The sequence below is a fragment of the Artibeus jamaicensis genome, unplaced genomic scaffold, assembly GCF_021234435.1.
Source record: "Artibeus jamaicensis isolate MK-2021 breed Jamaican fruit bat unplaced genomic scaffold, CSHL_Jam_final contig_851, whole genome shotgun sequence".
NCBI classification, from domain to species: domain Eukaryota; kingdom Metazoa; phylum Chordata; class Mammalia; order Chiroptera; family Phyllostomidae; genus Artibeus; species Artibeus jamaicensis.
This window is the reverse complement of record NW_026521986.1, coordinates 15,675,650-15,689,117: the sequence shown is the minus strand read 5'-3', so window position 1 is coordinate 15,689,117 and position 13,468 is coordinate 15,675,650. Positions and strand designations below refer to the sequence as shown.

Sequence of the window (13,468 nt, the reverse complement as noted above, 5' to 3'; positions counted from 1 at the left end):
GGAGGTGGCCCGACCATCAGAAAGCGGCAGCACCGTACGCTAGATGCCCCAAGTGCAGCAACCCCTGGAAGCCCACTGCCCAGGTTGGAACCACGCTCCTGTGGCTACCTGACCTCCCTGCACTTCGATGGCCCCTTGTGTGATGAGAGGATGACGTCAGGATCTGCGCCTTGGGGGTTAGGGGAGGTTCAAGGTTAGTGAGTGTGGAGGACTCGCAACAGTGCCTGACACTGAGTAAGCGCCCAACAGATGCTGGCTTTTACAAGGCCCAGAGGTGGCCCGGAGGAGGGTGCCGACAGAACCCAGTGGCTCCTCTGGGTTTTCCTTTCACTTCCACATGATCCATTACTCCTGGAAAACAAGCCCCTTGCTCACTTTAAGTTCTGTACTTAGTCAGGAAAGCCAGGACCCCACTCCCCAGAAAAGGATCCTGCCCACCCTCACACTGTGTTTCCCGCGGTTTCCTGGGTTTCCCAGGTCACACCCCCCTGGGAGCCGCATGGTCCCCCAGGTTAGGAGCCCACGACTGGAGGGCACAGCCCAGCCTCTTGGAGCCTGAGACCCTCTGCCCTTTCCCTCTGCTGCTCTTGCTTTTGAGTCGGGTTCCAGCCCCCAAACTGAACTCTTGTCTTATTGATTTTCAGGCCCTTCTCTGCCCCCTGGTGGTTCTGGCTCAGCCTGACTGGCATTAATCTGGCTGGTGCTTTAGGGGTCAAGTTTGTCGGCCTCTTTATCATCCTGCAAGTGGGGTGGAACACCGTAGCAGACCTCTGGCACCTGTTTGGAGACCTCAGTCTTTCACTGGTGAGAACCCAAGTGCTTGTAGAAATGTCTTTGCACCCCAGCATTGCTCAGCTGAGCCGGTCGCTTTCTCTGTCCCTGCTGCAGGCGCGGCGTGGCCGTGTTCTGGGCCTGCGGTGGGCGGGACCCAGCTGTCCTCCATGGGCAGCAGGACGGCAGGGACTGGGCCATGGCCGAGAGGCTGGAGGGTTGTAAAGGGGGAGGATGGCCTAACAGTCTTGGGGTTCTCTTTTGGCATTTGTTTCTGAAATGTTTTTTTAATGCTCTACAAACTGCTCAGCCAGGGGATTCTGGCCAGTTGGGCTCATGCCAGATACATGGCAGCCCCTGGCTGCAGGGGCCTCAGGGAAGGTGGTGAGGGTGCCTTTCCCAATTCCCGGGTTTCTTTTCCTGACCCTGGATTTCTGGATGTGGAAGCCAGGAAGGGCCTTTAGGGCTTATTACAGTATAATCTACTAAGGGCTGATTCTGCGCCAGGCAGTATGCAAAAGGCTTTGCCTTTGTTACGTCATTTTCTTTCCACAACGGCCTTGTGTGGTAGGTAGTTATTACCCTCTCTTTACGAACGAGGAACTCGAGGCCTAGAGAGGTAGTAATGTGCCCCAGGCCATCCTGGTAGCAAGAGGCAGAGGTAGGGCTCAGACTGAGGGGAGGCGGACTCCAGGCCTGAGCTGTTTCACGGTAACGCTTCTCCATCGCCTCTGAACCCAACAAGCTCATTTATTCCCTCAGGAAATACAGACAGGCTGTCCACTCAGTGGGAGGCATGATACGCAGGGGAATAAAACAAAGGTCCCTGCCCTGTGGCCATGGAGAGTGAGAAGTAAGTAATCAGGTGGCTACAGTGCAGTCAGCAAGTTCTGCGAGAGCACAGAGGAGGGCACGAACCCAGTCCCAGGTGATGCCAGAGGGCTTCTGGGAAGAAGCTGCAGCCCGACGTTAAAATAAGGAGCAGTCAGCCCTGTGATGGTCGGGCTGACACGGAACAGGAAGGTGGGAAAGTGCGAGGGGCCAGGCAGCGACAGGGATGTCGAGGAGACGGATGTGTGAGGATGCTGGCGATATGGGCAGCGCTTTGTTGGTGGCGCAGTGACAGTCTGGGGTCCGAGTGAGGGCCCGGACAGGCAGGAGAGGGTTGGCTCGGGTGCAGCCCCCCGCGTTGCGGCAGTGGTGGGGTGCTGTGGGAAGGCTTCGGGGCGCCACGTGTCCTTTCTTTACGGCCACTCGTTGTTGGTTTTTTCACGATTGTGACCTATAGATATCGACAGATGACGTACAGATAACTTAAGTCCCCAAGTTATGTGTGACGCACATACAAGCTGTGAGGAAGGACAAAGGCCCACGTGCCCAGCCCCCCGCACTGGCTCTGTTTGCAGGTGACCGTGGGGAAGCACCTGGCAGCTCGCGCCCTGTGCCTGGTCCTGCTGCCGCTGGGTCTCTACACGGCCGTGTTCGCCGCTCACCTCCTGGTGCTGAGTAAGAGGTAACCCGGAGCCTGTCCGGCCTTGCGCTCGGGGCTCCCTTGTGCCACCAAGCCCACGGACGGGCGTGTGATTTCCTGAGTCTGTGGTTGGGATGATGGTGGGGGGGACAGGGTGTTTCCCTGTTCATGTTCTCCTGCGGCCTATCTTCTGGGTGTCCAAAATGCTCAGAGGGGCCAACACACTTAGTAAAGAATTTCCCCACAGCCAAAAGCCCCTTATCCCTAAACAAAGCCCCTGGTGCTTGACAAGGACGGGCCACCATAAGCGTGCGCGGTTGGGGCGAAGACAGCAACAACGCAACAACGCCGGCAGCAGCTCCGGTGTGAGGAGCGGCTGCTGAGGGTGCGGAACTCCGCGCAGCGTTTTGAGTCCGCAGTCTCTTTAACCAGAACCACTGCGTGCTTCTTCAGATTTTTTTTAAAGTCCCCAATTTATAAATAGGGACCTGAGGCTAAGCAAAGTCAGGTATCTGCCGAAGGTCACCTGGCTAGGAACTCGGGACTCAGAGCTGTTTCCCCTGTGCCCTTGGCCTCGTCCGTCTCGACGCCCCACTGCCACACTGGCTGTACTTTAAACCAGCCGAGCAGGTGTCGATGATGGGGCTGCCCCAGCTGACGCGGCTCTCTCTCTGCCCCTGCCCTCCCACAGCGGTCCTGGCGACGGCTTCTTCAGCTCTGCCTTCCAGTCCCGGCTTTCAGGAAACAGCCTTCACAACGCTTCCATCCCCGAGTGTGAGTGTCTGCCGGCCTTTGCGAAGGGCAGAGGGCCTTCTGGGAGTTGGATTAGAAAAGGGGAGTATGGCAGTTGCTACTTTAGCCTGTAGATGGCAGAGTGGGAGAGAGATCGGTATTTCTAGTCCAGAACGCAAGACAGTGAGTCGGTTCCCAAGAAGTGCAGAGGTGGCCGTGCTGAGCAGCAAACCTAAGGAGAAGCTTCTTGTGGCTTCAAGCGTCAAGGTCAAGGTCAAAGTCAAGCGTCAAGGTCAAGGAAAGCGTCAAGGTCGGCGCTGGGAGGCCAGACTGAGAGAGTCTGATGAGGGAACGGGACTTTCAGGACCACTGGCCAGTTTCTGCCACGCTCTTCTGTGACTCCCATGCTCGCCTCATTCACAGATAGTAACTGAGCGTCGGCCGCATAGGTGGTGGTAGATGGATGCCCTCCAGAGTGCAGAGCCCGGTGTGGAGTGTCTCTACACGATGCTCCATGGGGTTCTCTGCATCAAGTGTGTAAAGAGGGAACTCAGAGCAGTGGGGATTGATGGGCGAGAGAGAGAACCTGCTGGGGTTGGAGGGGATCGGAGGTGCACAGAGTGAGGTGCCTCGGAGTCAGGCCCCGGAAGAATGGGTGGATTTCGCAGATGGAGAGGGAGGAGAGGGCAGTCGGGCAGAAGGGACAGCGTGATCAAGGCCAAGGACAGGGCAAAGCTCAAGGCACAGACTGTATGCAGAAAAGTACTAGAAGACAAGGTTGAAAAGGTAGGTGGGTCCACATTATGAGGATTTGCCTGGGTGAGGTGTTTGGCTTCATTACACCGGTGCTGGTGACTCGGTGGAGGTGTTTCTCAGGGAGGAGGCCAGGTAGGCTGTGCCGTGGGGAGGTGGCACTGGTGGCAGAGGACAGGGTGGCAGGGGAGAGGAGGGGGTTGGGGCAGGTCGCCTCTGGAAAGCCGTGCGGGCACTGAGCTGGGTGTGGCAGTAGCAGCCACAGAGGCAAGGCAAGAGGACAGACATGAGGGGGGCTGGACATAGGAAGGGAGGACGAAGATGTACTGAGGTCCTGAGCCCAGGTGGTTGTTTCCTGGTGGCAAGGACTGCGTCTTTTAGTCTCCCTGGAGCCTTGCACAGTGCTGAGAACACAGTGAACCCTCTAAGATGGAGAACGGAGTGAGAAATAGGAAAGCAGGCAAAAAAGTTCGTTTGTAAAGGTAGATTTTGAGTTCTACGTTAGAGAGGTTGCCTTCCAGATGCTTGGGGAAATCCATGCAATGGGGCCAGCGGGCTTGGGGCTGGAGCTTTCAAAGGAGGAATCAGCCAAGTGAAAGCATGAGTGATGCCGTGGCCGTGGTTGTAGCCCATAAGGAGGAGGAAGAGGACAAGGCTGAGGCCAGGTTATTGGGGTTGCAGGGGAAAGGGAACTAGGGAAGGAGGCTGCGGAGGAGCTGTTCCTGAGGGAGCGTGGGGGTGAGGGGGAGGGACAGAGAGCGTTTCTGAAAGCAAAGTGGTCGGCCGTGGCCCGGGCTGCACGTGCTGAGCACTGGGAAGAGGAGCTGTGGGCGTCAGCAGAGTCCTGTTTGTCATTTAAAAAGCCCCGCTCAGCTGTGATCTATTCCATCAGCTGCGCTCTCATTCCTCGGGCAGGAATTCACCCCATCCTGCTCTGGGCTCCCACCATGTCACACATTACACCTTTGCCAACTGTCTGTGCCCGTCAGTGCATGAAGCGTCCACCTTGGGCCCCACTGTGTATGTGGCGCAGTGTTTGACCAGCTGCGCGAACAGAGGAAGGCGGGAGTGGGTCCTCGCTGGTGGAGTGAGCCCTGTTCCAGCGGGTGGGGCGAGGCAGGGCGGTGGGGGGGGTGGAGCCGAGAGAAGAGGGGCAGTAAAAAGGAGATGGGGCTTCTCAGTAACCGCAGGCCTGCAGGGAGGGGATGTGCTGGGGTTTACTCTGGTTTTTTTTTTCTTTTAATTAAGAATAAAAAAGTACCCAAATACCATAAAACAGTTGCTTCATATGGTACGAGAGTCAAAAGCACTAAAGTCTGTCCTAACAGTCTATTATAACATTGATCTTGGAGAACATTCCAGATAAAGACGTAAAATGCTTCTTCCTGTATTCCATTGGATGTATGTCCAGGCCTTGCCTGAAGGACAAGTTGTTTCTAATCTTTTGCTATTAGACATAGTGCTTTGATAACATTGCCACTACCCAGCTTCTTCTGAAGTGGGAGGGAGGGGAGAGCGCCCTGCAGTGAACTCTGTCCCAAGGCGGCCGTGCACCTGCTCAGGCAGCCCCGGGCCCAGCGGGGTCTGCGAGAGGGCGGGTGAGCCCTGGGGCTGGGGAGGCTTCTCCCACTGCGTCTGCTCACACCCTGCCCTGTCTTCCTTCCTCCTAGACCTGGCCTACGGTTCTGTGATCACCGTGAAGAACCTGCAGATGGCCATCGGCTATCTCCACTCCCACAGGCACCTGTATCCTGAGGGCGTTGGCGCCCGCCAGCAGCAGGTCAGCGAGCCTTGGTGCACCTGTATTGCAGCAACACCCCACTGTTTGTGGGACTGAACCAGCTGTTCCCTTTTTCATCTCTGGCCCTTTGCCTGCTGTTTCCCCAGCTTGAAACATCCTTCCTGCTCCTGCACCCTCTCCTCTTCCCTCTGGTTAACCCTAGCTTCTCTAGGTATCAGCTGAAGTGCACCCCTCTGACCGCCATGACCCACTTCTACCTGGCACTGGGCCAGGTGCCTCTGGCACCCTTTACAGGCCCGCGGAGTAGCCCTTTGCACATTGGGTTGTGAGGGCTGCCTTCCTCCTCTCTCTTTGTTCCTTGGTTGTTAGCTCCTCAAGTGCCCGGCACGGAGTAGATGGTGAGTGAACGGTGGCGGTTATAAACACAGACCTAGGAACCAGACTAGATTCTCTGGGTTTCAGTCCTGGTTCCACTAAATAGGACTTTGAACAAACTCCTTAACCTTTCTGTATCCTCGTCTTTCAACTGGGGAGAAGAGGTAGTACTTCTGTCCATCACAGGCTGCACAGAGTGTGCACTGGAAGGTGCACGAGCATTGTCTGGATGCGTGAGCCATGCTGTGCCCATGTCCTTGTGAGGAGCGGGGGTGTGGCTGTGGTGGGCCGTGCCTGGGAGGGAGAAGCAGGACGGGGGAGAGCTTGGTGGGGTCAGACTGCGGGAGGCCTGGTGTGTTACCGTAGATCTGACTTTGCTCTGTGGACACAGGGGAGGCACCAGAAGTTATTAGTGGATGACAAGATGTGATTAGATCTCTCATGTAGAAAGGTAACTCCAGCAAGGCTGTGATGGATTGAAGGGGGTGCAGGCTGGAGGTGAGGAGCCAGTTAGGAGGCAATAATCATGACAAGGGGTGGTGATTGGAGGACTGAGGCGGGAACGGATTCCGGAAATGCTTCCCTGGGTGAATGTCAGGGCCCAGTGACCAGTGGGTGCCAGAGTTGAGCTGTGTCCACGTCTGTGGTTGGAGGTCCAGGCGTGCGTGTGGTAACTCCGGGTCACCGGTCAGAAACGAAGGAGGTAGAGTGACTTGGGAGGTGGGGGAGTTTCCTTTGTGTGTTTTGGATGCAGACTTGTCACAGGAGGGAGATCTGAGCGTGTAGCAAATGGGCATTAGGGACGCAGCGGAATAGGTGACATTGCACAGCAAGGGTGCGAAGAGCGAGAAGGGCCGGCGAAGGAACCACGGGGAACAGCAACGTGGAAGGTGGTGTTACAGGTGCTCAGAGTAGCACTAGGAGAGGCTGATGAGTAAAACACACACAGAGTGCACATGTGAGCGCCACACACAGAGTGCACACGTGAGCACCATATTTACACGCAGAGTGCACATGTGAGCACCATGTTTACACACAGAGTGCACATGTGAGCACCATACATACACACACAGAGTGCACACGTGAGCACCACAAAACCTTGACCACCTCGAGCAAATCCAGGCAGGGTGGGCTGTACACAGCTCCTGTTCAGGAGTGTGGGTTACCAGAACCTGTGGCTTCTTGGCTCTTCTTAATACCATTGTCCCTAATTTTTTTCTGAGAAAGCAGAGCCCTGACATCAGCCACAGTCCAAGCATAGTTATTTTCCTAAATGCTAATTCCAGATCTCTTTGCAAGTAGATCAGTCATGTTTTGTGCAGTGGGGTTGTAAAAATTTATGTTGTATGTGAATGCCTGTATTTCTGGTGTTTCTGGGAGTTTGCGCTCTTGTTTACACCATCGGCCCGATTGTCTATGTGTTGTCTCTCTGGGGAGCCGTGGAGTTAGCTGCCTTGGTTTGAATCCTCACTCGGCCAGCTGATAAGCTGTGTGACCTTGAAAAAATTGCTTGACCTCAGATTCCCTGGAGGTGAGGCGGGGAACACCGTGCGGCAGCACAGCACCCGCAGTGGAGGTCGTCTTGCCCAGCGCCCAGAGCAGTGCCAGGGGGCAAGTGGCCGCCGTTCGCAGCATCGCATCTTAGAGGCCTTTTCCTGTGCCGGTGAAAACTGCTGTTCTCACAGCCTTTGCTGTGGCTGTGTGACATTCTGTCCTGTGCACATAGCATCCTGTTCACTGCTCCTCCACCATTAGACATTTAGACTCTTTCCAGACTTTTGGGTTAGACCAATCACAGCATGGCATGTGGGTGTACACACATATGCATGTGTGTAAAGTCAGTGTACACAAAATGCCCGTGGGCTAAAACTGCAGGCTTCTAGGCTGAGATATTTATGGAGCTTTGTGGTGTCCTTTGGCCACTTTCTAGAAACTGTAATACAAGAAGTTTTTCATTTAGAGAGTTTGAGGTGTGCACTAAATCCTCTTTGTGCACCGAGACTGTTTTGAAAGGGATTGTGGTTCTGCCTTCTGAGAGGCTGGCACTTGAAAGACAAGGTGCAGGGGACCGGAGAGAGACAAATCAAGAGACTCTAGTGGGAAAAGTCCCCTAAATGCAGAAGGAAGGAGAGAACCCCACTCGCCAGTGCTGCTTCTGAGTCCTGCTGGGAAACTCGGCCCCTCGGGTTAGTGGCTGGGGTTTCCGGGAGGCTGAAGCCGTGCAGGTTTGCTGTTGGGCTGGTGTGCTTGTCCTGGGCTGGTCGTGCTGACAGTGACAGTGTTCTCCTTCCCACCCCCTCCACCTCCCCCAGGTCACCACCTATTTGCACAAGGACTACAACAACCTGTGGATTGTCAAGAAACATGATACAAACTCAGGTAATGTGGCAGGGAACTGGTGCATCTTGTTACTACCTACTCTGAGCCCTCCCTGACATTTCTCAGGCCTCCAAAAGAAGGGTATAGAGGTGGGTTTTCCTGAGCATTCTTGACAACGTCTTTCTTCCCTGTCTCAGTTACCCTTTAACTGTTATTTATCGAGCTCCTACTGTGGCTGGAGTGCTCTTATCAGCCGAGGGGATTAGCCCTGAGCAAGACAAGATGAGATCTGTCACTTCGAAGCCAGAGTGCGGGGCCAAGGCTCAGACTGCATCCAGAGGACCACCCGGGCATGCCACCAGGGGCTGGTGAATGGCCCCAGCTGGGGCACAGGGTGGCCGCTCTCATTTCTAATTTAGGACACGCCAGGCATTGCAGACCCTGGTGTGTGGTGCAGCTCAGGGTGTGTTGATTTGACAGAGTGCAGCTGCCTGCTGGTCATCCCTGGACTGGGCCAGCCAGAGGTCTGACAGCCCGCCAGGCCAGTGCCGGCTCCTCACTCAGAGCCTGCTGCTAATCTGCCTCTGCCCGGCCCGGGCCAGGCTGCTCTGAGGCATGTTGTCAGGCTCTCAGCACTTTGTGACGTGGACCTTGTCTGGATGTTCCTCCTTCCGGTCAGACAGCGAGCTCCTGCAGGTTGTGCTTCTGCCGCAGCAGTGAGAGAGCAGAGGGCATCGCCCACTCACCTCTGAGCCCCTGCAGGTGCTTCTGTGCCTGCAGTGTTCCCCGTGACCCCTCAGCAACCCCCCACCAGGCTCAGCCTGTCTGGAGTCAGCTCCTCCTGAGCACTCGTGGGGAATGAGCGTCTAGACGTTCATCTCAATTCACCTTCTTCGTTCATTTCCGCACCTCCTCTTCTTGCCGTGGTTTTTGGATTAGGAATGTGGCCCTACACAGTCACTGTCCTTGCATACCACTCCTCAGTAATATAAAGTAGGACACTCCTGGGCAGGGTCTCTGTCTATGCCTTTTTAATACTGGCATTGGCTGAGTTTTGATTCCACAGGCCAAACTTAAATGGTCTTGGGAGGAGGAGGAGTTACGAGGGAAGGCCAGCTTTACTTTAAAACGTGGGTACACGCCAAATCTTTGAAGATCCCTGGTCTGCTATTCCACTGTGGCTTCTCGGTTAAAGTAGTCGCATTTCACCCAAGCAACTAAGGGTTTGTGTGAAGGCAGACGGCTACCGGCACTTGGGAAGTGGGGGCTGTGTGGACTGAGGTGATGGCTATAAATATCCCCCCCTCAAATTTTGTATGAAGTAAAACTTTCCTCCCCATTGACTTTTTTGACCAGTCACCTTACTGATTCATCCTTTAAAGAGACCTTAAAAGGAGTGGGCATCTCTCTGGTTGAGTCTTCTCACTCTCTTGAGAGCCAGTGATCTGTGCTGGTGAATTTGTCTTCCTGACGGTGAGTGTAAGTGTCTCACTGTTGGGGACAGAAATTTGCAAGGATTCTTCTATGTCGCTGTGGTTACTGTCAATTCCTTTTCCATCATCATAGCCTTTCTAGATCCTGATCAGCTTTGACTTCTGGATGCTACAGAATACAGTTGACTCCTGAACAACGCAAGGGTTGGGGCGCTGGCCTCCTGCAGAGTCGGAAATCCACGTGTAGCTTCTGACTCCCCAAAACTTAACTACCAATAGCCTACTGTTGACTAGAAGCCTTGCTGACAGACAGCATTGGCAGTCGGTTAGCACATATGTTCTATGTTATATGTATCGTGTGCTATATTCTTAGAGTAAAGTAAGCCAGAGAAGAGAAAATGTTATGAAGTAGAGTCCTAAAGAGGAGACAATACAGTTGCTGCATTTACTGAAAAGCCCGTAAGTGGACCTGTGCAGTTTAAACCTGCGTTGTTCAAGTTTCGCTGGCCTCCCTCTTTTTCATCATTTCCTCATTTTCTTTGCCTCACTCTTTGCAAGCGCAGTGCCAGGAACAAGATAATCATTGGCACAGTTTGCAGAGTTTAACATTCGATTTTGAGGAGAGCAGGGAAGATGGTGATTTGCGTGAAATTAATTTTTGGAAGACTGGCTTTTACTACTAAAAGGAAAATCTTAGTACTGCTTGGCTGCCCAGCCAAAAACCCTCCCAGCGGGGGCGTCGGTGCCCGTCAGCCGAGGCTGCAGCTTCCAGCCTGGCAGGCGCAGTCTGGCCCCGGTCGTTCATGGGATCACGTGCTCCCCCTCTTCTTCGTGCCTACGCCCACCCACCTTCACTGTATGAACCATCAAAGAGATGGTCCCCGACTTGTGCATCCGGCAAAACTCTCCCTCTCCGTTAAGAGTCTTTTCAAGCATTATCTGGGGACACCCCTCTCTAGTCCTCTGAAAGAGTCGGGGACCTTTCTCTCTGGTCTCACGGCTCTGATGGTACCTCTGGCACTTGCCACCGACTGTGACTCAGTTCACAGCGGCCTAACGAGCAGGTGGTTTTGGTATCAGAGCTTGTTTCTTCTTGGCAGATCACCTAGACCCTTCGTTCCCAGTGGAGTTCGTACGACATGGAGATGTCATTCGACTAGAGCATAAAGAGTAAGCAATTTGCTATTTGGGGTAAATGGGATGGGCCCCGAAGGTAGGGAGTGTTTTTAGGCTGGAAATAAACAAAAGTCAGATGTGGCTGAGGCTGTATCCGTGGAACCACGCTGCGTGCTGGGATCGCAGTGCCGTTTTTGCAAAGATTGACAAGATAAGCTGACCAGTCTTTGCTTGCCTGTTTTGGCTTTGGGAAGCTTTGACGTTTGAAGGTATCTTTCTTAGAGGATAAAAAGAAAATTTCAGTTGCCTAAAACTGCTTCTTCAGTGGCCACCTTTAGAAAGATATGAGTTTTTTTTCCAAGAATATGGCAAGCTAGTTTATTTAACTAATGTTTTCATTGACAATGACTAATATAAAAAGTGGAATATAAATACAAAACTAGAATAATGTAAAAGCATCTTCTAAAGAGCACCAAAGAGCTGACAGGATAGTAAGGAGTCACCAGGCCAGAATCTAAGTGAAAGAGGGACCCAGGGCAGTAAGGGGGCACCGTGTGTGACCCCCCAGTCTGGAGTTTCCACTCTTGATTTTGACTGCCTCTTGAGAGATGAAGTTTAAAGTCTAAGTCCTGGGTTCCCCGAAAGTGGTAAATTCATTAACTGATCCCCCAAATTGGGAGCCCCAGAAAGGTTAGATTAAGGGTAAATCTGCCCTGTCCATGAATGAAAAAGTTACTTTGGCCCTGGCTGGTGTAGCTCAGTGGATTGAGCACAGGCCTGTGAAGCAAAGGGTCACCAGTTCAATTCCTAGTCAGGGCACATGCCTGGGTTGCAGGCCAGGTCCTCAGTGGGGGACACATGAGAGGCAACCACACAGTAATGTTTCTCTCCCACTCTTTCTCCTTTTCTTCCCCTCACTATAAAATAAATAAATAAATAAATAAATAAATAAATAAATATTGAAAAAAGAGGAAGTGCATTTTAAAAAAAAAAGAAAAACTTACTTTGGTGCTGAGCGGAGTGCTGGGCAGGGCTTGGGGGCAGCGGGGCTGGGAGGCACTGCCCCTGGTTCCCAGGACGATGTAACTACCAGTTGGTTGATCTTCATGAGGATTTGCAGCCCAAATTCATTTCACCCAGATGGTCTCAAAACCTTTAAGCCAGGAGTTTAAACAAACAGGATGGTGTCTCGGTAGTGTCTCCTGGCTGTCTGTCTAAAAGCAAAGGTAAGTCTTCTTTTGGGAAAGACATTGTCATCGCTTCCCGTAAAAAGCTTTTCAGTGACAGTGAATAGTAGTACACAGTAAAAAATAATTAAACACACAAGGAAATAGGACACCACATGCGAGAATCAATAAGAAGAGTAGTTAGCAGAAGCAGCTCTCAAAAGTTTCATGTACTGTCCCTGGCTGGGTGGCTCAGTTGGTTAGAGCATCATCCTCCCGTGCACCAAAAAGGTTGTGGGTTCCATCCCCGGTCAGGGCACATACCTAGGCTGTGGGTTTGATCCCCAGTCAGGGCCATGTGGGAGGCACATGATCAATGTTTCTCTCTCTCCCTCCCTTCCTCTCCCTCAAAAAATCAATGAACGTATCCTCAAGTGAGGATTAAAAAAACATTTTTTGTGTGCGTACTAGAATTATCAGATACTTTTAAAAATCAGGGATTATATGATAGAAAAGCTATGAGAGTGTTTTTTCCTGGTCATTATGATTATGGATACTTAAACTTTTAATTATATTATTAATTTTTTTCATTTTATTAATAAATTAAAGCATTAAATTTTTGACAATTTCTAAAACTTTTATAATGAACATTTGTTTCTTATTATGAATTAAAGTAAGCACAAAGTGAATAAAAGCTAAATCAAACCCCCACTTTTCCCCAGAGCCCCCCTTTGTAAAGCTGGCGATGGGAGCAGAAAGAGCAGGCGGGAGGGCGGAGGTCTGCTGTGTCGGGCACGTGCGGGTGACAGATTTTCATTTTCCTCTCCCCACACCTGCAAGCTAAGGGCTTCAAAGCCACCGAGCTGCTGCCGTTCCGCCACCCCCACGCTCCCCCCTGAGGTTAGCCCCTCTGTCGTCATGCAGTCCGGTACACCTTCCATTTGTCCCTCCCGGTCTGGGCAGTTCTCCAGTTCTCTGGATGTTTCTTGTGAGTACGGCAAGTAGGCAAGAAGTTCCTGTCATGTTGAATTTAATATTCAGATTCCTTTTTTTGGGTCATACTAACAGGTGAGTCTTGAATCACCTTGGTTGAAGAAGAAACGTTGCACATCCCTTTCTTCAAGGTGACAGCACTTCTCTCTTTCAACTTCCAGGACTTCTCGGAACCTGCACAGTCACTATCATGAGGCCCCCCTGACCCGGAAGCACTATCAAGTCACTGGCTATGGCATAGTAAGTGAGCGACAGCAGCGTGAGCAGGATGTGAAAAACGGTGGGCCTGGCTCCGGGCCACACGGCGGACGCAGCCTCCCAGGACCCCAGCATGTCCCTAAGGATGGCGGGCTGCTCGGGGGCTCTCTGCCGGTCTGGGGGCCTTTGGCTAGGCTTGCTGTGGGGAAAGGGGCCCGTGAAGTCTGTTTGTTTCTCCTCCCATAGTAACCATGCCGATTTTATGTGCTTACACTTAATAAATGTCAGATGTGAGTACTGTTTGGGCCCCTTTTAAATCACATTGTACATTGAAGCCACAGACCCACAGTGGGACCCCAGGCGACTATGGAAGTTTACCCTTTGCCGGGTCCCAAAGTCC

The 13,468-nt window shown here is 52.6% G+C and overlaps 1 protein-coding gene across 1 annotated transcript in view; it reads left to right on the top strand.

The window, feature by feature from the left end:
* The window catches only part of POMT2 (protein O-mannosyltransferase 2), a 42,111-nt gene that overhangs the window by 17,846 nt on the left and 10,797 nt on the right, over positions 1-13,468 (top strand). The window contains exons 6-12 of the mRNA XM_037145261.2: positions 645-804; positions 2,178-2,284; positions 2,934-3,016; positions 5,398-5,507; positions 8,156-8,222; positions 10,696-10,765; positions 13,032-13,110. Of these exons, the coding sequence (XP_037001156.2) occupies positions 645-804; positions 2,178-2,284; positions 2,934-3,016; positions 5,398-5,507; positions 8,156-8,222; positions 10,696-10,765; positions 13,032-13,110 (676 nt within the window). The remainder of the gene's footprint in view (positions 1-644; positions 805-2,177; positions 2,285-2,933; positions 3,017-5,397; positions 5,508-8,155; positions 8,223-10,695; positions 10,766-13,031; positions 13,111-13,468) is intronic.